At 54.0% G+C, this 23,711-nt stretch overlaps 7 protein-coding genes across 7 annotated transcripts; 2 read left to right on the top strand and 5 right to left on the bottom strand.

Moving 5' to 3' along the window:
• Window positions 1–2,230: 2,230 nt before the first annotated feature.
• Window positions 2,231–2,458, bottom strand: CABS01_02657 (uncharacterized protein; the record flags this gene model as incomplete). The annotated part of the gene is made up of 1 exon (XM_060536035.1): window positions 2,231–2,458. The coding sequence occupies one exon, from the start codon at window positions 2,456–2,458 to the stop codon at window positions 2,231–2,233; it is 228 nt and encodes a 75-aa protein (XP_060393947.1).
• Window positions 2,459–2,992: 534 nt separating this feature from the next.
• Window positions 2,993–3,235, top strand: CABS01_02656 (uncharacterized protein; the record flags this gene model as incomplete). The annotated part of the gene is made up of 1 exon (XM_060536034.1): window positions 2,993–3,235. One exon carries the CDS (start codon window positions 2,993–2,995, stop codon window positions 3,233–3,235), a length of 243 nt encoding a protein of 80 aa, XP_060393946.1.
• A 1,798-nt stretch (window positions 3,236–5,033) lies between these two features.
• Window positions 5,034–7,519, top strand: CABS01_02655 (fungal specific transcription factor domain-containing protein; the record flags this gene model as incomplete). Its single annotated transcript, XM_060536033.1, has 6 exons — window positions 5,034–5,103; window positions 5,165–5,184; window positions 5,261–5,361; window positions 5,415–5,639; window positions 5,692–6,306; window positions 6,364–7,519. The coding sequence occupies 6 exons, from the start codon at window positions 5,034–5,036 to the stop codon at window positions 7,517–7,519; spliced, it is 2,187 nt and encodes a 728-aa protein (XP_060393945.1).
• A 1,543-nt stretch (window positions 7,520–9,062) lies between these two features.
• Window positions 9,063–10,799, bottom strand: CABS01_02654 (uncharacterized protein; the record flags this gene model as incomplete). Its single annotated transcript, XM_060536032.1, has 4 exons — window positions 9,063–9,475; window positions 9,534–10,170; window positions 10,229–10,492; window positions 10,566–10,799. 4 exons carry the CDS (start codon window positions 10,797–10,799, stop codon window positions 9,063–9,065), a joined length of 1,548 nt encoding a protein of 515 aa, XP_060393944.1.
• A 4,617-nt stretch (window positions 10,800–15,416) lies between these two features.
• Window positions 15,417–17,802, bottom strand: CABS01_02653 (uncharacterized protein; the record flags this gene model as incomplete). Its single annotated transcript, XM_060536031.1, has 2 exons — window positions 15,417–17,493; window positions 17,633–17,802. 2 exons carry the CDS (start codon window positions 17,800–17,802, stop codon window positions 15,417–15,419), a joined length of 2,247 nt encoding a protein of 748 aa, XP_060393943.1.
• Window positions 17,803–18,886: 1,084 nt separating this feature from the next.
• On the bottom strand, window positions 18,887–20,911 carry CABS01_02652 (saponin hydrolase; the record flags this gene model as incomplete). The annotated part of the gene is made up of 1 exon (XM_060536030.1): window positions 18,887–20,911. One exon carries the CDS (start codon window positions 20,909–20,911, stop codon window positions 18,887–18,889), a length of 2,025 nt encoding a protein of 674 aa, XP_060393942.1.
• Window positions 20,912–21,770: 859 nt separating this feature from the next.
• On the bottom strand, window positions 21,771–23,624 carry CABS01_02651 (uncharacterized protein; the record flags this gene model as incomplete). The annotated part of the gene is made up of 3 exons (XM_060536029.1): window positions 21,771–22,861; window positions 22,914–23,428; window positions 23,494–23,624. 3 exons carry the CDS (start codon window positions 23,622–23,624, stop codon window positions 21,771–21,773), a joined length of 1,737 nt encoding a protein of 578 aa, XP_060393941.1.
• Between the last annotated feature and the right edge of the window lie 87 nt (window positions 23,625–23,711).

Genomic DNA, 23,711 nt, shown 5'->3' with positions numbered 1-23,711 from the left:
TAGTCCGTTCCGTGGATACGGAGTATGGACACTGACTGACTTCAGACAAAAATGTCCCGTGGGCCGTGGATAGGTACTACACACTAAAGAATAATTACTAGCCAGATAATCGCTGGTGCGAAATGGCACTGACTGGATATTCAAGTGGACAGCCCAAAGGGTTTACCTGCTTCATTGGGGCCGTTAAGATACCTTACAGGTACAGTATCCATACAGGATAGTCATGGCGGCACCATCCATGGCCGTGGATACACAGATCCATACAATCGCCAACAAATCCGGCAGACGGTCCAAGTATCTCGTCGTCTGAAAGCCAGGCCTACCTGGCTTCCAGCCGTGGGTGAACAAGTTTGGGGTCCGCGAGGTTTGAACAGGCTCAAACCGAGTGGGTGAGCAGGAGGGCAAGATATGAAGGCGGGCAGCAATAGCACGGCACATGCGGAAATGGCCTGCATGGGAGCGGCTATTGACTGACAATTCCCGGCTGGGAACCTGGACGGGTTTGTGTTTTTTTTTTTTTCTTTTACTTGTTTGTATCCGTATTCAAGGTGCGAAGGACGTGTATTCGGTGAAGATGGTTATCATGTGCGTAATTCATCCGAGGGGAGAGGTGAGGAGTGTCGTTGTGGCTGACTGATGCAGAACGCGCCTTCCTGCACCATGGCACCTTACTCGAGGGAGGTCGAGCGAGGACCTTTCGCTCCTTCCTCTGCCCATGGCCTTAGCTCCTTCCGGCTGCCAAAAAGTCAAAGCACAGCCATCCAAGTCTCTGGATCATTGGATGCTTGACTCTTGACTCTTGACGGTCCTTCCTGGCGATCCTTTCTACCTACCTGTCTCTGGATCCGTGTGCCTGCCGTGCCTGCCTCATCCCACCTGGCACCCAGCACCTCCTGCGTCCTGAGCACCCCGGTGTGCCCCGCCCCTGCCCTTCGAAAGAGGTCGGCCTTGCCCCGCTCTTTCCTTCCTTTCTGCTTCTATGATCATCTCCCCCAAAACTCTGATCATCTGATTCGCCGCAGTCTCCACTTGCGAGATCCACCTCTCCAAACAGTCAAACACCATTGAGGCTGGGCTTTCCTGTCGAGACACGGCAGGAGGGCATAGGTGACAGGGAAAGCACTGCTGCTGGCCTACCCTACTGCACTGGGAAGCTGCACTGGGTGACTGGGAAGCTGCAATTCGCAAAGCGTGAAAAGTTACGACTACAAGTGCAAGAACGAGTGAGAGACATGCAGCCGATCCTTCTATTCCCAGGCGTGTGTGTGTCCCAGTGCCCGCCAATGACATGTCATGCCCGACTCACCCTTTTCTCACATTCCCATCTCAACTTCCTCATCGGACTCGACTGCCACCACCTCCGGTCTGACGGAACACCCACCCGGTAGCATTTCTACCTCGCCATCCCGTCCCTTGCTTCCCCCCAGGCCGCCCAGTCCACGTTACAAGGCGGCGACCATCAATATCTATTCTTTGGTACGCAGCACGGCTTCGGACTCACATCACCACCACCATCAACAGGGAAAGACGCCGTTGTGATCGATGCCGACGGTACGGAGTACTGGTGCAGAAAATACGATGAACACATCCATGCACCATGAGAGACGCGCCCGCACGTCCACCAGGAGAAAATGTCCCAAATGGCATGACGGATACCTGACTAACCGCTGTCAACCACCAGCCTCCCATGATCTTCATCTATCCGTACTCCGATCTTCCAGAACCCTACAGAGTACGGAGTACAGGGCAGAATTGGATAGAGGCAGACTACGGATACAGAGCACGAAATATCCTTCGTCACACCGTCTCTTCGTCCGCGGCCGCCGCCCAACGCCGCTGCATGCATTCGCGGCTCTGTCCCTTCTACCCCGCCCTAATCCTCATTTCGAAGGATTCCCGACGCTCGACGAGCCTTTTCTGGACTGAACCCTTGATTCGGCTGCACTAGCACAAGCTGCCCTTGCCATTTCTGACCTGGTATCCAGGCTCGTCGATTCCTAAATTCTCTGTCAAGTACTGAGGATTCGACCTGACTTGGTCGCTTTAGTGTACCTACCTACACTAGGTACCGTACGCAGCAGGTATCGCAACGCTACCGGGTACCTACCTACCTACCTCCGTCCACGGATCCAGCTCCTGACCTCATCGTGTCATTGATTGAACGATGCTACCTCTTCAAGAGGCACACTTCAGGGGCCTTCCTCAAGCGCTACTTACCTCGCAGTATTTCTCACAAGATCGACGACCCGGAGGACAAGGTTCGCAGGGAAGAGAAAGAGAAGAAAAATATGACAGAAATTTTTCTGGAAAAAAAGTCAACATCAGTCGTCCAAAACAATATCGCCTTGTGGGACGGAAACAACGGCGTGCCCTGCATGAGATGACATTTTTCATGGACCCCTCCAGCAAGTGGGGGAAATCCAAGCACCCACGAGCACCATGACACCAGCACCAGCATCAGGAGCACGGTACGGCACTTTTCTGGTCTATCGCTCCCATTTGCGAGGGGGATACGCACCATGGCTTGCGCCATTATGCACATCTGTTGGCGCCGCTCAAGTGGTTTTTGTCTCAGTCCGGACCTGCAGCAATACAACTGTCTTGACCGTCATTCTACAGGACCTGTCAGTCTAGCGTGGCACTTTGGTCTGGACACGCCCATTGCAAAGACTAGAGGGCGTTGGCGGCTTCTTCTGAGTCAACAACTGCCCTTCTTCTGCCTATCTCAAGTGACGATCTCCAAGATTCGAGGTGCTTTCTCTCGACGAGCCCACCTCAACTGATGGGCATACGTACGGTGTACCAGCAGCCAAACAGAGCTGTTCTTCTTGAGCTTCCATAATCATCACCTTAACGCGTCGCAAGATCCACGTCTCCGTCTTTTTCGTCCCGGATTGCCAGTATCATTGCCCGCTATGCCCGATTCGGCGATGCGCACCTTGTGTGCTTGGCAGACCGCGGCAAGCCAAAACGCAATTCACGACCGCAACGCATGGTGCTCGCTGTAAGCATCGTCTTGGCTCTCATCTTGTTTCTCCTGTGCGGCTGGCCTCGTCGCTTCGATCGATTAAACACATACAAGGATTGTACGGCGCGGCCGAAGAATGACGAGCTGAGCTTTCAAGATAACATTGATTCTGGAAATGCCGTGCAATGCGCTCGGCAGTTCATCTATCTAGTGATGGAAGGAGCGTGGGGCCAGCAAGATCGTCGTGCCATCAAAAAACGCCTCTAGCTTCGCCTCTACCGTCTGTAGTCACCTATCACAGCTCGAAATGCATCGGATACATACGAATATTCGGCCTGGAAGACCCGAAGCAGGCTTTCACCTACATATGAACAGGCGCTCAGGGTCAAGGTCGAGCCTTCGAGGCTGGCTGGCGCTGGCGAACAAGTCGACGACGTCTACGGTCTTGAATGTGAGACGGGTCCAAGCAGAACCTTATCACTACCGACGGCGGCCGCACTCTCGTTCTGTCGGCCCCCAGGCTGTCACCCCTTGGCCCCTGGCGGTCTTGAGCTTCTCCTCTCGTTCGCGGATCGTCGGATTCGCGGTTCGCCTTCTATTTTTGTTCCAGAATATTGCATCTGCCGGTTCCAAATTGCATCGTTGGCACGTTGTGTCGTCAATCCTCGTCGAGATCGGGGGCCCCGACGACGGCCTGTCCCCCGTCCAAGAAATAAAGCTGCAGAGAACCCTGGAAGCTTTCTCAGCCCAATATCCATCGACGAACAGCTGCCAGTGGCCGCCCAGGGGAAAGAGAAGGGGAACGGGACGGGCTTTATCTGGCAAGGCAAAAAAAAGAAAAAGGTCAGCCAGGGTTCAGGGGTGGCTTGTACTCTGTACTTCCAGTGCCCATTCCGTGGCCCGCCTTGCCCGCCTCCCACAGCTTTCGTCAGGTTCAGAGAAACGGAGCCCAGGCGGGGTAAACGTCGACCCTTCAGTCGGCGTCGGTCGCACAAAAGAGGGGAAAGGCCGTGTCAACGACTGTGCCGCCGATCTCCAGCATAGACAGAGACTCGGAGTCTCAGAGTCTCGCTCCCACAGATTACGCCGCCGTTGGATGCGCCTGGTGGCAGCACCAAAGTTACAAGCTACAACCAAAGATCCCCGCGCAATACGAACCCCCCAAACCGTCCAGTCCAGTCCAGGTCGACCTTTCCTTTGCCCTGGCCTCGTCCTGCCTCGTCTGCCCTGGCCTTGCGTAGTCTTTGGCCTTCCCTGCCTGCCTTGCCTTACAGCCCTTGCCTCGTCCTCCAGCGCAAGCACGACGCAAGCACGCAAGCACGCAAGCACGCAGCATCGACAGGCACCCAAACGGTCCACGGATACTGCGGTAGTGCAACAGCAAGGGGGAAGCCGTGAACGACTCGCGCACCGTCTCGTCTCGGACACTTGCCCCGGACCTTGTTCTCTCGACGAATATCCGTACTGACTCTCTACGGATACTTGTGGCTTCGCTGCGCTCTCGGTTCTGTTGCACTTCTGAACCACAGATCAGCATCTCTCGTGTTTTGATCTTCCGACAGCCGCACACCTCGAGCCGCCTTTTGATCGTACGCATCATCGCTGCGACTATTTTGAACCCCAGGGCTCAACATTCAACTTTCCGACAGCCGACGCGCCAACTACTACACGCGATACCGCGCTTAGGACGATCTGTTCTCTTACGTGCACCAGTCCCTGCAGCGTAATCCGGATCCCGGACACACTCCAGCGCCCCCGTCAACGACGATCCAGCTTTACAGTCAACTTGACGTGATCTCAGCCTGAACTTCGCTTCACTTTCGACGGAACGTTCACCACATCATTCGTACTTGGTTCCTTCCGTTTTACGCGTTTCACGGATCGCACATCTTTTCAGAGAGTAGACGATCCCCTAAACTACTAGCCTCTATTTCATCAACCCAATCGCCTGGCTCTATCCTCTGTCGTGGATCCCTTGCGATTCGTCATCGATCTCAAAGCTTCAAGATAGCGCGGCCTCGAGGCACGGCACCTCGTTTCCCCGTCGCATCTCCAATCGCACCCAATGCCGCGATCTAGTTTCTCAGATAACCCCCTGCTGCGGGTATCGCGGCCTGTATCGGCCTGCTCGCGATGTGAGTTGTCATGGTTGCGGCTGACTGCTTGTGTTCATGCGAGGCTAATCGTGCCCCACAGGTCGAGCTGCAAAAGTCAAGGTAGCTATCCTTCCCCCCGCTGCCCAGCCTGATGGATCTAACGGGCTCTTGCTGATGCGTACTTGACTTTGTCTAGTGTGATGGCAAGCTTCCAGCCTGTACTGCCTGTGAGAAGGCAGGCCGCGAGAATGAGTGCTCCTCAGCCAATGACCAGTTCGCCAGAGGCAAGGAGAGAAGGTTGGTCCGCCCGTCATGAGATCTCGGCATGCGTGATGTTAACAGAGACTCAGTTATGTAGCAGCCCTGGAGCTTAGAGTTGAAAAGCTAGAGAAGCGGTTGGCATTTGCGAGATCGCGCAAGGCATCGGTTAATCTCCACGATGTCGATGAAGCGACAGCGGCTCCTGCTGACCGCAAGGACTCTCTGGCCAATATTCGAGCTGCGATTCACCGGAAAGCCGCCCGTAAGAGGGAGGACTCGGATGTTAACGCACTCGTGTCTGACTTTGGCTTCTTGTACGTCCATCTCTTGGCCCCGCACTTTGAAGTGCGTGCTGACGTTTGCCAGATCCGTCAACGCAACAACTCGTGATTTTGAACCTTCCGTGAGCGGCATGACGTTCGCCCGCCTGGTGCTGGCTGCCGCGACTAACGACGAGGTACCGGATCCGACGGAGGACAGTTTCCCAACCAGAGCAGAGGCCTTCGCCACTGTTCAGTATTACATGGCCAACGTCTACTCACTGTTCCCGTCCTTCTCGGAGACTCACTTACTCACCGTCTTGGACGATGTCTATCAGCAAGACGAAAGAGTCAAGGACAGGCTCAAGGATGCCGACTTTTGGCTACTGTACATGGTTCTCGCTATTGGGTACGCGGCCCAGAGCAGGGACAAAAACGATGACTTCTCTCGCCGCGGTCTAGACTTTGTCGCTCGCGCCTTGCCTTTTGCTGACAAGGCACTGATGCCTGGATATCCAAGCCAGATTCAGTCGCTCATCCTCTTCACGCAATACTCAATGCTCGACCCTGGCCATTTCGACAGCTGGTATCTGATAGGATTCGCGAGTCGTGCTGTGGTTGACTTGGGATTCCATCAAGACCCGCCACAGCTCCAGGTTCCCGATAAGGCTGCTCTCGACCTTCGGAGGAAAATGTTTTACTGTGTATATGCACTTGACCGGTAAGCTCGTTGAGCCTAGATGGCATGCCAGATTCAACTCGCTGACACCAAGGATAGGATGATCAGTATGGTTCGCGCCCGATCCTTCTCATTCACAGATGATTCCATCAATGTCGAGTATCCCAGCAACTCTGGCTTGACTTCTGGGCCGATCACTGGCCCTCAATCAGCAGACTCGGCTTTAGTCTTGTTCCAGCTTCGTCGACTCCAGTCCGAATGGTATCAGACACTATTCCAGGGAGACGCAGCGCCACTTTCAGATGCTGCCTCCTTCATTTGGCAGATGTGTCTGGAAATGAGAGAGTGGCACGAGTCACTGCCTGATAACCTCCCCTCGGGCATCCGCGAGTTCTTCGAGCTCGAGCTGAGATACAGTTACATCCACTGCCTTGCGCCTAGCGATCGCCAGCCACACCTGACTGACTACACCCGCAAACTCATTTTCGAACATGGCATTGCTTACATGAACACAATTCACAGTGTCGTCCATGGCTCCGTCAACACGGCATTCTACTCCTCCCTGGACGCTCTCAAGGTCTTTTTCGTCGCAACACAGTTCTTCGTCGTCTTCAACGACAAGCGTGAGCTTCTTATATCGGAGCAAAGAATCATTCCGCCTATCACTCGTCCAGGCACCGCACCTCCGCCACCTCTACCGCATCGCCCGGCTGGTGGCGAGGATAGTTTGGACAGAAGCATGCGATGCTTGCAGCAGGTTGTGGAAACACTTGCAAGATACTCTCAGCGATGGGACATTGCGCTACAGCTCAAGACTACATTTGAAGGATTGTCATCAGAGTTGTTTACCTGGCTTCAAGTACGTCGGCAGATGAGAGAGCAAGGACAGCTGCCTCAACAACACCAGCAACAAATGCAGCAGCAGCATCAGCAATCGCCTCATCAACCGCAGCAGCAGCAACAACAACATCAACCACAACAACAACCACTCTACCACCCGCACCAACAGTCTTCACCTATACCCCATGGTCCCTCGCCGCCGCTTGGTCAACACCCTCAACACCCTCAGCATGCCCAACATCCATCCTACCCGCCTCATCCCCATCCTCAGGCCCTCATGGGGCAACAACAGGTGTCGATGCAAAGCATGATGCAGCAGCAGCTTCAAGGGCAACCGATGATGCAATACAGATGGGTCGGCGATGGGGGCGGGCAGATGATGCCTGGTCCACCGGGGCAAGGCCCACCGATGTGAGCCACATGAACAAAGTCATTGCGCAATGCTCGTTGAATTCTGGAAACGAAATGGATACCTGGATTGGAGCAGCACATTTGTATTCTTAGATTATAGAGATGGCACTCCATCGTTAGAGTCTTCTCTACAACAAGGTTCTGTGTCAAACCTACCTGAATTTGAGTATCCCTGTGACGCCCAATCGCCTAAGGTCCATGAAAGCCGTGTTGGAATGCCACCTTGGCTAGTATTCGCTATCATCAATGGTATAAGCTCTGTCTTTCTCTCTCGTCTAGCTTTACTCTTTTCTTAGCGTAAGCTCTGTCTTGATTCCTCTACTTGCTTTCTGATATCTAGGTCCAACTTCACAAAGGCTTTGGGATAGTAACGGAAGGAAGACAGCAATGGTTTTTTCACTTCTCAGGAACAAATATGCAGATCTAGCATTACAGACGGAGGGGGGTTGAGAGAGCTAGGGATGAAGAAGCTAAAGATATGAACCATCATCTGCTCCTTTTCTTGAATCGTTGCATTTGTGGATGCCATGAGACACCACGGTTCGTTCGGTATGGACCCCAAAGATGAGGAATGGAGGGCAAGTACATGGGAGAGACGTCAAAAAGACCGACCATGGTAAGCAGTCTTTGGTAGATGATGGCTTGACGAGACAATGCAATCTTACCGCCTGGTCATACTCAATAAAGGAGAAGTCTAAAATTTGCTAGGAGTTTACTAAGAGCTTGAAGAGGTCTATATAAATTGAAGGTCTTGCCAGGGAATCCATTCTAGCTTACTGTATGATTTATACGTCCGTTAGCCTTCACCCGGTACAGTGCAGCTACTAAAGTGCAGCTACGCTTGCTTACTCTTATAATAAAATAGAACTAAGGTTAAAGAGGTGTTCGCTGTCATGGAGTGTAGTGATAGTACTGTTCGTATTCGTGCTCAGATACGAGCGTGCCGTTCAAGGATAACAGACATAAGTACTAGTTAAAATAGAAAAGTCACATAAGGTGTCGTTCACACTAAGTACTGGTATTACCTTTGGTATTCGTGCTCAGATACGAGCACGTTTGGAGTAGTAAAGCTGGGTCGGACGGTTAGTGGGATTTTAACGTTTAAAGAGAGAGGATGTAGATGGAGGGTACTGTGGCCCGCAGCGCTATCATTCCATCTTCGCATCGACAGTGTGCTGATGACGAAAGATGTTAGAAGAGCAAGATGCGGTGCCATTGTAGAGGGCGTTTATGTAGGTATCTCTAGCTCGATACATGTACTTGTGCCGAGATGATGAAGACAGAGATAGGGAGGGTTTTTTCGTTTCATTTGCACTGCAGTCTCATTCCGACCTGTATTGACTGACAAGTCCTTAACCAAATCATTTCATATAGTGCCGAGCCAAAGATGATTCAATCATGACAACTTCAATTTCGCAATCTGGGGTATAATGCGACGGGACCTAGGCCTCTTTCAGGCCGATCCTCCGTTCTCTGATAATAATACATCAATCCGCATTACTCATTACTCCTCTACCCATCTCCAATTACCGACATATTCTCATCTCCTAAACAGCCTCCTTCCTCTCAGACTGCTGAATCTCGGCACCGTCCTTGTTATCAAGCGCAGAGTGGCCGTGGTGTCCCTCCTCGGGTCCGACGCCCAACATCTGCGCGCCCTTCTCGGTGTGGTTGGCGCCGCCGAACAGCTGGTCCATCTCCTCGAGCGGGATCTGCTTGGTCTCGGGGATGAGGAAGTAGACAAAGATGCCGAGGACGATGTTCATGGCCATGAAGAAGAAGAGGCAGTTGAGCCCCTCGTTGGCGAGGAAGGTGGGGAAGAATTGCTGGAAGATTGTGTTTGCGACGTTTTGCATCTGAGAGCACATGCCGACGGCCTGGGCGCGGACGTTGACGGAGAAGATTTCGGCGGTCCACATCCAGGTTGTTGCGCCCCATGTTGGCTTGTAGAAGAAGATGACTTTGGAGACGTTAGTTGAGTGTACTTAAAGAGGGAGGATGTTGAGGGAAGAACTTACAGAGGAACAGCAAAAACACAATGGAGATACCGACGGGCTCGCTCTTTGTTCCGTCTGCTGCCGTGGGAGTCTTCATGCCGACGATGGGAACGATGAGCATGCACACAGCCATACCAGCCGCACCGACGAGGAACAACCACCGACGACCGAAGCGATCAGCCGTCCACATGGCGTTAAGCGTGAAGAAGATACCCATGGTGGCGTTGAGCGCGTTGATGAGGTTAATCGTATCGGTAGACGGCCAGACCTTCTTGTAAATCGAAGTGGAGTAGGAGTTGAGGGTACCCTGGCCGGTGAGCTGCTGTCCGACGTTGAGAGCGAAGGCGAGGTAGAGGCGCTTGCGGATGGAGGGGTCCTTGAAGAGGGCGGTGTAGGAGCTGCTGATGGCCTCCTTTTCGTACTCGATGGCTTCGCGGATCTGGAGGAGCTCCTGCTCGACCTCTTCCTCGGTGTCGCGGATGCGCATGAGGGCGGCGCGGGCGGCCTCGACGTTGCCGTTCTTTTGGATGTGCCAGCGCGGGGACTCGGGTTGGAAGGGGAGGGCGATGATGATGAGGATGGGGACGAGCATCTGGAAGATGACAACCATCTTCCAGTCCCATTCGCCGAGCTGTTCGCGGCGCTTGGAGCAGGCGTACTGCAAGATGTGTTAGGGGGTTTTCTCTGTGCGGGAAAATGAGGGTGGAGGAACATACGTTGATCCAGTAGGCGATGAAGGAACCGACAGAGTAGAACATTTGCCAGCAGGCCATGATGTGGCCACGAATCTCAGAGGGGGCGACCTCGCCGATGTAGACGGGGCCGGCGGTGAGAGCCATACCCTGGCCGAGACCGATCACGACGCGGCCGGCGATGAAGACGCCAAGCTTGTGGTGGGGGGTGAAGGTCTGCATGAGGGTCGCGATGATGGTGACGAAGCAGCCGATGGCCATGCCCCAGCGACGTCCGAGGTAGTCGGCCTGTGTTGAGAGGTTTGTGTTAGTCCTTGCTCTGGCTGATACCACATTCGATGACACGAGAGGGTGCGCTTACAGTGGGACCACCGATGAAGAAACCGGCAACGATGGCGCCGATGGTGTAGGCGGTGTTGACGAGGCCGATGAGCTGGGTGTCCTTCTTGAGGTCGACGTCGACCCAGGCGAGCCAGTTCTTCGAGCCCTGAAGGGAGTTGAAGACGGAGGCATCGTACCCGTAGAGGACCATGCACATGGCCGCCATCAGGGAGATGTACCAGTTGTACACTCTTTTGCCGGACGGAAGACCCATCTTGGCGGACTCTGTTGTTGGTGAAGTTGCTAGAAAAAGATAACGACGCCCTGTGTGGTAAGAGGAGGGTGTTATCGACCCAGAGAAGAGAAAGTGATTGAAGCAACTCCGGCAGAGAGGTGAAGAGCCGAGGAGGGAAGAGGAGGAGAGTCGTTCGATTCAGGAAGAAGGGGAGATGGGAGGTTGTCTTTAAAACCTTTATCTCAAAGGCGCACACCATACCACGCTATACCCGGTCTCTTTCTCTCACAAAAGTAACCTAAGCCGTTCAGATAGGGATCCCCGCAAGAGTTTAGATTTCCCCCAATCCTTTCCCCCAAATCCCCTCATCTCACACCCCCGGTCCCCCTCATTCCCCGGTCTGACTATCCGCCCAAAAGATGCTGGGTTTCGAACGAAGACGGCTGGCTGCCGATACACTAGAATTAGATGGCGAGAAAGAAGAGCAACCAACCGAGAAAGGAGGAGGGATTCGGGCTGGCACCCGGCATCTTTCCCCATAATTGTCAAGGGCCCCAGGCCTAGCGCTGGTTCCGGGGGAGTGGAGAATGAGATGGGGGAGTTTGGATGGCATGGTTGGATGGGTTTGGTTTTCTGCACACCGAATGCTGAGAGATACCTAAATTAGAGCCGGGTTTCTGTCTTGTTGCATATGATTATCCGTAGGTACATGTAGGTTAAGTTCCTTTGCTTGAGTCTGTCATGACCGCCAGGTAAAGGGCCGAAGACATTGTCAAATGTGATATCTCCAAACACTCTCTTCCGTTGCTTTTCAAAGCCTCTCTGTGTTGATTCCCTCTCTCATCAACTATGTCGTCCAAAGACAAGACAACCCAAGGAATGCGGCGACAGAACGAACCTCTTGGCGCCGCGCCGCGTGTGGCCCGCCGTGTCCGCCTCTCTTCCCCAGAGACCCCCAACCTTTTCAACAATCCTTGCTCGACTCTTGTCTCCGCGAAAGGGCCAAAGGAGAAAGCTAGCCAGCCGGCTAGCCCATGGAGAAGGGGGGGCGTCTGAACCTGCGGAGAAACCCCCAACTTCTAATAATCCACCAATGGTAATTTCGCCTGGGGAATCGCCTTCACGTACGGATACGCCCTCCCTCAGTCCCCTCAGGACACAATTTCAACCACCGCGTGGAGGCTGGTCTGGGCAAACGCTTGTTTTCCCTTCTTCTTCTCGACTATACTCGAACGAGCCCACACGTTCCCCGTTTCCCCCGTGGGCCGTGAGACTTGTTTGTGCAGTTTGCAGGCGGAGCTGCTTTCGAGTTCGAGAAGGAGGACAGTGACTTATGCGACTGACTGACAGCCAAGCCCGCATTATCGCACGTCCTTGACGCGTGCGCTTCTCGCTTCGAATGTCTACTGCGTAGGCAAGTGGATTTTGTTGTCGATGATGGCCCTTGGCGCTGCGCATGGCTGTCAACGTCTGTTGTCGGATTGCCGAGTCCCGTATCTGGACACGCCTATCCGTGGGGCCGGCTCTGTGTATCTCTCAGACTGCGTCTCTCCGTCGTTTTCAACATGTCTCTCGGTAGTGTATATCTCATATTGAGAACTACCGTCCATAACGAGATATCACCGATGAGATGACTCAACTGGCGCATGCAATGCTGAACTGAATCCGGTCGGCTCTTGAATCTTGCGCGCGCGGGCGACCGCGCCCCAAATTACCGCCCCCCATGTCAAGTGCGTTCGAGCTTCCTCCTGTAATTCTGCCTATGAGAGGTTCGCATGTGAAGAGCAATGTGTTCTGTTACGCTAAAGTCTGTTGTCACCACATCCCGGCCCTTGGAAGGTAGACTTTATCTTGAGAGAGGGACCCGTTTCTTTCTGCAGCCGTTCCCTACACGCGCAGGAGGCAAAAAGAAGATAGGCCCAGGCTTGCAGCCTTTCGCGCATGAGACGCCGGAGTCGTTCCGCTTAATCTCCAGCGTAAATGACATGAGGGCTGCTCCCGCGCCGTTTCCCTGTTTCCTTGACTCGCTATAGCAGTGACCAGAACTCTATCCCTGAGATTAGTCACTGCCATGTAAGGCATCTCAAGATACCTACGTAGAGGCGAAAGTTAAGAGGCTCAAAAGGAGACAACACAAGCTTCAGCCAGCGTAAGCCAAGAAGAATAGCAGCACACTTCCATAGAATGCTGCCCTCCTTCGGCGATTATCCAAGAGACCATCAGACAGCCAAGCCTGGCCATTCCGCGATTCCCGCGTTGGCACTGCAAGCCACCCGGCGCCGCCAAGAAAACATCAAAGTTGAGCCGAGTATCTCAACTCCCTCGGCCATGTTCTGCGCTTTAGCTGCTGATGACAGCTTCTCGTGGACTCAGACTTTCGGTCCAAACACGCCAACGGCAACCTACCGCTAGCTCAATCCCAAGAGCCTGGGACCCAAGAAACGTGGCGAGTAATGCAAGGCCAAGATCACCTGTGCTGTGAAGCAGTGAGCACCCATGACTTCTCTTGATCGTTGGGAAAAACCCTCCATCCCATCGGCACAGATTCGGATACTCCAGGAAATTGTTCAAGAAATCAACCCATCCCCATCTTGGCACTAGCAACAACTGCCATCGTGGCTCCAGGTCTCTCTCCGCTTCATCTCCCCCGGACCCCAGAAAACACCGTGCCGCAATCCGGAGTCAAAGAGGGCGCAAAAGTAGAGGAATAAAAATCGAACCACTGGAAAATCCGGAGTCCCCAAACCACACCTTGGGATATTTCAGCTAAGAGTGAGCCATGAACTATTCCAACCCGTCAAACGAGGCCTAAGGGGACGGGGGACCCGCTCTCCCCGCGAACATGATTGATGGAAGAAATAAACATTCCCCAGACAGCCCCAGATGGGATGGGAAGGGGGGCAGCGACGACGCCGCGCCGCCGCCTCTTGCTCCTACACAAGGATCTCAAAGTCCACGACAGCATTTTGAAAGGATCTTGTTGGCGCGTTGGATGCGCGCACGCCCACGCTAAGCACCGAAGGCGTTGCCGCGGGCGGCCGTTCTCGCCAGGGTACTGCGGGTACCACCTGAGAGGACTGCTTGGGGGTTGTCTAGTCTAGGCTGGACTAGGATATGTACGAATAGGTAGTTTGTCGAGAAGGAGGTGACAACCCGACAAGAGGGATGTGTCAGTGAAGCCTCTTTTCGTCGACGAGTCCGAAATCGAGTCCTATATTCCTACGCATTTCTCGCAATAGAGACTAGTGAAGCTGACGCATGCTGCGTGTCTGTGGCATGGTTGCCGTTCGTACCAGACAGATGCGGAGATGAAGAGTGTGATAGGATGCCGAGAGCAGGAAGTGTTTGGCCAGGAGTAGCTGAGATGACTCTCGATCGTCGTGTTATGTGATTCCATTAGCTTACCGAGAGGACGGAACGGCGGTCTGAACCCAAGGCTACCTTACTGACCCTACGGGCCTCCGGAAACCTACCTCGTAGGCCGGACCCCAGCATCGTTCTCGGACTTCGGCACCGGTTGCACACCAACTCTGGTCGCATGACGGGAGGGAGGGTATGGCTGGCTCGACCAGGGCTTCTTCTTTTTTTCATGTAGTCATTTGGGAAGAAGCTGAGCTACTATGGCTTGCGAATGCTCGCGTGACCAGTTTGAGAGAACTGGACTCGCGTCGTTCTTGTTCTCAGCGCTTGAGCTATGCCACAGCGCAGCTGGTTCTTGTCTCCTTTGATGCTTGGAATAATCTCTTTTCCTACCGTCTTTCAAAACATCCCACTAAACTTGAGCAGGTTAATGTTACTAGTCACTTCTACGAAAGCCCCCTCGGTCATTCGTCAACGGACCCCCTATTCCAAATTCTCATGCAAAAATCCAAACGATAACAAGTCTCTCCCTTCGAAAGTACGTCCCGACTCACGATGGACCCGACAACTTTCCAGACAATATAATCACCTCGCTTAAGCCTCCAAACCTACCTATACATAAACTAGACAAACAGCAAAGGATACGTTCGATACCTCTGGGTCCGAAGACACGCTAGATTCCATCACGCCTCGATGCTTTTCTGAGAGTCGTACTTCGTAATGGAGGAGCGTCTAGTCGAAGCACATACGCTATGCGTGTCTAGTACGTAGCGAATTGCCGTCTTGATAGCTTCGCTTGGAGCTCTGTATCTTCTGCATACAGTGGGGGGTCCAGACATACCTCAGCCTCGAGAACGTATCCGCGATTTGACATCTGCATGAATGCTCGAAGCTGGTGTCGCCGTATCACCATATCCTACCAAGACTCTGACTTCAATGCCAGCCTCCTCAATATCTGAGTTCCAGATCATGTTGAAAAGGGGAGCCGATGATATTGGCTTAGGAACATGCTGTGAGAAAGAAAGTGAAGATAACCGGCAATGACAGTGGTAGCAACGATGCAAGAAGATGGACCTACGAGCCATGTGTGCCCACATGGCCCCTGACTGTGCCTCACGGGCAATACGCTAACACATGGGTCATTTGACATATCGGAGTAAACCAGGATACTTGATCGCACTTTGATGCTGAATGTCGCTGAGGACAACTTGCTGTTGATACGGGATACAGTGAATCTATCCTAATTAGCTTGGTCCAATGCCATCCAAGTCGTCCATCATGCAAGAAACCATGATCCTAAGCGGCAGTATCAATCGTCCGACTGGTCTCATTGATCGCTAGGTTGGCTAAGCCATTGACACCAGCCTCTTCATTGACCGCCTCCTTGTCCCTCTTCGAGGCGGTCTTCTTCTTGCGTTTCGCAGTCCCGAGGCTGACCGGCGGCGCCTCGATGATCCATTTTGCAATGGCTGCTGCACGCTCAGTGAGTATAGGATACTCCCGTCCATCGTCAACACTCCAACGACGTAGCGCAGGAGAGAGTTCATTAGTCTCGGACCTTCCATTCGAGCTATTCTTCAAGCTCATGAGGTATTCGTGATCCTCCTCTGAGCGCTTCTGACGAGCGGTGATGGCTGCACGAAGGGTAACTTCGTCAACAACTCTATCGTCATCAAGCGCGTCCATGATGGCCTGCTGTCGAACTCTCTCCTTCCGCTGCTCCTCAGTCTCGCCAATGTCTGGCAACGTGCTGGCGTCCCTCGTTATGGCAGCGGCTGCGAGGGCAGCGGCTTTATGAGATGAATGGGAACTGTCCTGCTGCACGCCAACTGGTCCATCAAGGACCGGGAGCGGCGCTGGAGCACACAAAAGTTCCCAAGAAGCACTCATTTGGATCCAATTCTCTGCCCGGCGCAACACCTCAATCCAGTCTGCCCTCGCTGGGGACCTACTAGCCTGGAAGAGCGGGTAGCCGTCAGCAAGTCGAGCGAGACGGGCGACCATGTGTGCGTGGCGTAGAAGCTCCTTGGTAGAGGTCTGTACCAAGCAATGGCAGAGCAGTAGAGAATGGAGGGCCTCGGTCAGAAGTGGATGATAGGTAATAGTCTCATAGTTATTCGGCTGTACGGGCCCTGATGAGCGGACCAAGTCCTGGGAAGGGTACGGCGGAATGTCTGCAGGTGGAACGGCAGCAAATAGCTCGGACAAGGCAAACGCCTTGTAGGAAGGGATGCTGCCCGAGTCCGGAACACGAGGATGACGGTAACCCTGCGCCGCGAGATTTACTTTTTCAGTAAAATCCCGGGCGACCTTCAGCGGTTGATCCGGCGTGTAGTGGAAGTTTGACAGATAGGCCATGTAGTCCCGGAGTGCTTTCTTAGCGTATGTCTTCACCAATTTCCGTTTCTCCAGCCGAATGTGCGCTGCCTCGTTGTCCAGCGTCGTGGTTCCAAGACTCTGCCCATCAGTTTTGCCTGAGTTGATAGCTCCATTCGCACCACTCGCCTGACCAGTCTCTCCGTTCGCAGGAGTGTCAGGCAGACTAGCGGCTACATGCTGGCAAGCAATAGTCAAGTACGCTCCAGCTCTTTGGAACAGCAGCTGTGTTTCCAAGCTACTAGGTTGCTGGTCCTCGGTGAGGATGATATCTGGACTTCTTCTGGATCCTGTCGTCAACTCGACTTCTCGGGAAAGCGGTGCTCCATGTGGTGGCTGGTGATAGCGGTGCACTTGCAACGCAAGGCTCAAGTCCGAAGCCGCCCCTAGGTGGTCATCCTTGAAGATCCGAACAGTCGCTCTAGTTCGTAGAGCCTCGGCTTCGGTCGGATGCGCTGATATGATGTTGTCCAAAGGCGCTAGACTAGTACACTCGGCCAGCTGTCGCGAGGGTATCTTCTCGTGGAAGAAGTGAACGTATTTCGCATCGGGATCATCTCTGCTGCGTTGCAACACTAGGGAGCCAATTTCCTCGAGAGTCGAAGCACCTTGCATGGTAGCGACACTGCAAGCGATTTCATCCAGACGATATGCGCGGGCGAGCTTCTGGCTTGCCTGCTCTCTCATGCGAAATTTCCGCTCTTTGCTCAGTTTCGTACCGTGACCATTCCCCACGCCGAAGCCCAACGACGACATGTGTCCGTTAAGCCCGCCATGTACGTTCGTCAAGGTTGGTGTTGCGATGTCGCTAGCAGCGCGGACAGCCAAGTTAGTTGCTTCATCGACTAATCTGCGAATCTTGAGAAGGTCAAAGAAGACGGCGGGGTCGATCGGACGGGGTACCGGGGTATTGTAGTTGATGTTCGCAATAGTTTCGAGGATCTCAATGGGCATCTGTAGCCATGGGCCGTGGAAGGAAGAAATGAAGCGCCAATGCCTGTCGCGCAATGTGTCAGCGAGCTGTGATCCATAGTAGAGTATCAACATTCATGGGAGCGCAGCGCACACTGCGCTAGTCGCTCATGTTCTCTGTCGCAAATGCAAGACTAGTGAAGATGGCAAAACGGGAAACAGACTTGTTGCGACATATTATGAGCGCAGGAGCAGTATCGGGCGCCCCGTTGGCCGATCGCCTGGAGCCTGAGTCCTTGGATGAGCCATTGGAAGAGGATTGCGATGCGCTCTCACTAGACACGCCGTCGCCAACATCTTCTACCGTTGTCTGCTTGCCCTTCCTCTTTGCCATTATCTCTCGCGCAAAATAAGGCGGCTTTGTTGCGAGAAAAAATTATGGCGGCGCTGTCAAGTCGGGAAGCACAAAAGCAAAGGATGGTCGACCGACCAGTTTCCCTTGAATTACAAGGTAGACTGGACTCGAGCGATGATGAAGGTGGGGAATTATCGTCCAATTGATATTGAGCTCATGGTAGCAAATCTGTTTATTCCGATGCGAGTAATCTCGTGTGTCTCGTGTGTGGTTGTCGTCGACAAAATCTTGAATTGCTACCGTTCCTGCGCGAGGTGCGCGACTGCTTGGCCGCCGCTTTCCTTCCATCATTTGTCCCTGAACAAGTTCGATCCTTCCTTCCCTCGACACATCGAGGGGCACCCGGAAAGCTCGATTCACGTGATGGGTCTCGCGGTAACGTGACGGATAAGATAAGCATCTTGACCGTATCGATTAGATTGCACCTTATCCACCTTGAGGTACCTAAGGTAAGGTACCTGTGGTACCTACCACACCGTGCTCACCTTGATGTTGCGCCCAACTTACACCAAAACTCCGATCCGAAACTAGGTACGATATCTGGAATTCATCAGCGACGTCCGTCAGACGATCAGATCGATACATGATTTAATGAATTCGGATCGCCCCTGCTGCCGAGTGGCTGGCTACTCATCTCCAAACGCTACCCGTAGCATGCACCCGTCCAGCTCAAGGCATCTTCGGTCTGAAGATGTTTCATCTCAACACGGGATTCTGGCATGGCAGCTGTCGAAGCTGATGAGGGGCAAAGGTTTGGTGTTCGGACTCAAAGCCCAACCGAGCTCCGATGGCATCTTACAATGAAAATCTGTTGTCATTGCTGTACGCTTGACGCAGGAGACCGCATGCGTCAGCCGTGCTTGTCTCGAGGGACCGGGCTCATCACCTATACGCCTCGCATCTGCATCGCCAAAGTTTGGAGGATCTTGCTGTCACTGTTACACTTGCAGATGAGGTAAGTGGTTTCTCATCGAGCTTTGAAACTATGTAGGAACTTCTGTCCTCGTCTGCTGCGCCAAGCCCCCTCCCACGATTCTTGGATTCACGGACCTAGCTGCTGGTGTCAAGTCCTGTTTGCTGGCTGGAGCCATTCCTTGCCGTCGATCGTGGTCGTCAACGTACCGTTGGCTTGGAAGATGTTCGTCAGGATATCAATGGTCAACCGGAAGCCGTCAGAGCTGGTCTTCTTGGTTCCATTGCTTGGCCCCGTCTGGACAAGGTCCGAGTACCAGTCAATCTCCTCCACCGTCGGACTCGGGTTCACTGAAGTGACCTTCTCGGATCCTACTAGCACGTTTGCGCCGTCATCAGAGTAGTTATGATACTCGACGGCTACAGTTCCCGGCAGACCACCTCCACTATTCGGGGTGATGGTTACGTTTGCCCAGCCGCTGACCCTGCCCTTGAGGGTGAAGTTTCCGTTTGTCGGGAATGGCCTCTCCGGCGCGTGGGTTCCAGGCACGTATGGAGTTGCCCAAGGAATGGTGTCACCTAGAGACTCAACAGAGGGCGGTGTGAGAGGCTGCCGGCTTGTCAGATGAGCTAGCATCATGCGCTCGGTACGACCTCCGGGTGCCGTTGATGGATAGCATGGCAGAGGGTTCTCCCCTCCACACTCGGGAAACACGGTCAGGGCCTGGTAGTACACAATACGGGTACCATCATTGGACCATTTCGGGTCGGCGCGGCCGTTCCATTCGGGATCATTGATTGCGCCACTTCCGGGGATACCACTCCCCTCGGCATTGAGTTGTTGCCCAAAGTACGAACCACGGTCACCATGACCATCGATGAGCCATGGCTGGAAGAATCGACGCCCCTGGTTGTTTCTCGTTGATGAGGCCGCGCTCGCGGAGACCAAGTCTGTCAATGGAGGAATGCCGCGTAGACCCGCCATGAACATCTGGCGTCCACTACCACGGGTGTCCATAGCCACGGTCCATTGGTCATCTGGAGATACGTCGACGGGATCCGTATACTCTGGGTGGGCAGTCAAGCGCCGGACCCTTCCAGTGATGAGATCGGCAGCAAAGACATCAATGTTGGACGACTCGGCGGGATACCCAATGTATGTGACTTCTTTGCCGGTACCGCTGAACCCGCGAAGCTCTCCAACAGTGATGGCATCATAGTTGATCCGGAGCAGAGAGCTGTCCTCCGGGTCAATCTCGACCGGCTGCTTATCGTTTGTGCTAAATAACAGATTGACATTGACCAGATCATAACGGGGCACAAGTGGCTCGCCAGTTGTCGGTGCTTTGGTGAAAGCCAGCCTTCCTATATATGCGAACTGGCTGACCTTACCGGACGTGACGGTGAAAGAGTTGAAGCCGAGATGCTCGTTGCCAGGATGAATGCGCAACTCGCGAATGGTACCGCCGATGCCTGACCCATCCACGGCCGTGTTCCATCGGATTGGGTAGACGTGGACTTGGTCCGGAGTGCAAGCTTCGCTAACAAGCTCAGCCGAACACTCGATGATTTGCGGTCCAGCAAGCAGGCGTTTGCCGTCCTTGAAAATTTGGGGATAGTCGAGCGGCGCAACAAGTACAGCCTGGTCCTCCGCAGATACGCCGCAAGTAATACACTTCCACGCATCACCGTTCGGAAAAGTGCTGTTGTCGATCTTGACAATGATCAGCTGTGGGCCGTTGTATACGCTCGCCGGGTCGGGCGATGCGGGGGCGCCGGTGAAGTTCACCGTCGCTACAACGTGGAGATCATCCGGCAGGAAATCTCCGTTCTGAAGAGCGGGAGATCTCCCGATACACCCGGTGCCGCGGGGGTTGATCTCCAGAGTACATCCTCCGACACCCTCGTCCGCGGTGACAGGGGGTAGAGGGAGCTCTGTGATGGTGATTGGCTCCGGCGCGGGAGGAGGCGGGACGTCAGCTTCCCGGTTCGCGATCTTGGAGTTTTGGGTACTGAAGTCATTGCTATCGGTATGTCTGCCGAAACGGGCCTGGTCTTCATGTTCGTCCGCCGGTGCGGCGTACGCAACGCTCGCGGCGCAAAGAATGCCAGTCAAGGCAGAAGTGAGACGCATCTTGAGGAACTTCTCAGCGGCGCCTGTGAGAGATGGCACCATAAGCTGAACCAGAAGGTGAACCAGACCAAGGAGGAATGTAAGACGAAAACAGCTTCTTATGAGCATCTACGGAACCTTGAATTTCTCATCTTGCCGAGAGATCACCCTGTAACCTGATGTCCCGGCGGAAGACCCATCCCGCGGAAACAACAGGAGGATCTCGCCTAGCAGGGCCCCAGATGCACAAAGGCCGGCAGTCCAAGCTTGACGAGGACGTAAGACCAAGGCAGACTGCGCCGTCTCTCGAGGTGTTAAGCGCCGATCTCAAAGCTTGAATATTCGTATGTATTCCGAAAATTGGGGCCGGGGCGGGTCTCTGCTATACGCGGAACGGAAGTCTCGAATACGGCGAATACGGCGGGGGAGGCGGGCTATACGCGTGGACATCCTTGGCTGCGCATATGTATGGATAACGACGATGGATGGCTAGATCAATTTGGCAGGAAATTTTGAGCAAAAGTGTACCACGTCGTAGGGATACTCCAGTATTTGACGCGAATGTGACAAAGTACGTTGCAACCTTCTAGTACTATCCTCTCTTGACAACTCATTGCCGCAGCGCAAGGCTGCACTCATAGCGTCAAGGCATGGTATGCCTATAGGAACCAGTCAAGCCCGCTGCGATGAGTAAACCAAGTTGAGGGCACCTTGTCATTCATACCCAGTTGACATGACAACTTCGGCTGATGCGAATGAGTCCGATCTCTTGGTTGACTAATCTCTAAACCTGGCTCTGAAAAGCCCGACTACGTTGCAAACATCGTCACAATGCAGCAGAAAACAGGACCATTCTGATCCATGAGACATTGTCCTCTAGCACTATGATCCAAGTATGTACGTGAAGTATCGATTGCTTCTTTCAGAGTAAAGCGGTAATAAACACCGAAGTCTGCAGGCCAAGCAACCCTTCCGTGGCAACCAAACTCCCATCAACCATCTCCCAAGCAACATCGCCCCAAAGCACCTCAACAACCTCGCCAACCTCCACTCCATCCGGCAAAACAACTCTGATCTCGCCCGAAATCTCATCATAACTCAGATTGACTACACTGACAAGCACCTGCTTCTTCGCTTCATCAACCCACACCGCCGCATCAACCCTCTTCGCACCCTCAACAGCAAGATCCTGCGTCCTCTCCGTGCCAAGCAAGAACTCTACCGCAGCTTCGTTAGTAAACACACCAGCCAACTTGCTCGTCATACCCTCCAGCTCCGGCGTGGCCGGGTAATTCCACATCACGATGCCCTTTGCGCCGTGGTTGACCGACAACACCGTCATGACAACCTCTTCCTCGGCGGTCGGGTACCGCGCCCAAAAGGTCTCGTTGCCAAATGCCTGCGGTGCAAACCACTGCGTCTTCTGCCATCCCAGGATCTCATCTCTACGGTAGAACTCGTCCAGTCGCACAGAGATATCCTCAAAATTACCCTCGCAGTCGTCGCAACCGCAGCACCCGTACGTGGCATTACACTCGGTGCCATACACTGTCGAAAACGTCGCGTTGATGGCGACGGGGTAAACGTCGCTCATGATGATATCCGCGCCGGCGCCGTACTCGGCGTAGTGAAAGTCCCAGCAGTTGAGCGCGAGGGAGACCGGGTGGTACGGGTCAATCGCCTTGATCTGCTCGTACGCCATCCCCGTGGAGTTGGCCGGGTTCGCCTTGCCGTCGGCCTCGTCGCTCTGGTACCACAGCAGGATGGACGGGTGAGTGCGCAGCCGGGTGACCTGGTCGACCATGTTTGTGAGGTTCGGCCAGGTCCATAGGACGTCGTAGCGCAGGTAGAGGCCCAGCTCGTCGGCCCGCTGGAGGTAGGGCTCGAATTCGTCCCAGGGGAAGGGGATCTCGCCGAGGCTGCCTGTGGGCACAATGTGGATTACGTTGTAGCCCATGGCGGCGAACTCGTTGAGGGTGTCGACGCTGTCGTTCCAGTACAAGGTCCATTGTGCTGGTTCAAGTCAGTCAGAGGCACGGATTTGGTTGCGAGGGGAAGTGCCTACTGTAGTAGGTGTATGCGAAGATGAGGTCCCAATCAGCATCCTTGCCTCGTTGCGCGAGAAGTCCGCCGTACAGGTTATCGATACGCGACACGCTACCGTAGTCCTCGGGGTACGGAAGATACGGAAACTCGGTCCAGCCTTCGTACACATGCAAAGAGTCCAACTTTGTTCGGATCGTGATGTTGTACGCCTCCATACGCGGAGTGAGCGAGTCTAGCGGGAGAGCAACTTCGTTATCGCGAGATCCGAGCGCAACTTCTTCGGTCGCAAGGACATCTTCTCCCAGCAAAATCTCAACTGTCAACGGCTTGGATGTCGAATTGGTGTAGTTCGATCCATAGCCGACGGGCAGCGGAGAGCCGACCTGGTTCGAAACGGCGGCGTCGATGAGTAGGTTTGCTGAAGAGTCGGTCTCAAGATAGATGCTCAGCCGCGGTCGCACCTTGAGTCGCAGAAGGGGAACGCTGGAGATGGCTGGCTCGGGGAACCATCCACCTGGGTCAAAGGAAGAGTTTCTGCGATTGAACCTTGTGAGCACTTGACCGGCTGAAGCTGACGCAATCGGGTAGAGGGGACTCACGTTGCGCGATACGCCTTTCCGCACCAAATGTCAACCCCTTCCGGGTTGTTGAAGCGGACGGCCTGACCATTGACCGGCGGGAGTGCCGCGATCAAGGCCGCGATAGCCGGAATGAGCTTGCGGAACATCATCCTGTCGTGAACGTTCTCACCCAGGTGTTGCGAATAGCATCATGCTGGTCTGGCTCACGATTCGAAGCCATTGGACTTATATGAGCG

The sequence above is a fragment of the Colletotrichum abscissum genome (genome assembly GCF_030869225.1).
Source record: "Colletotrichum abscissum strain IMI 504890 chromosome Unknown Scaffold_5.1, whole genome shotgun sequence".
In the NCBI taxonomy this organism is placed as follows: domain Eukaryota; kingdom Fungi; phylum Ascomycota; class Sordariomycetes; order Glomerellales; family Glomerellaceae; genus Colletotrichum; species Colletotrichum abscissum.
This window is presented reverse-complemented; position numbering and strand designations above follow the sequence as displayed.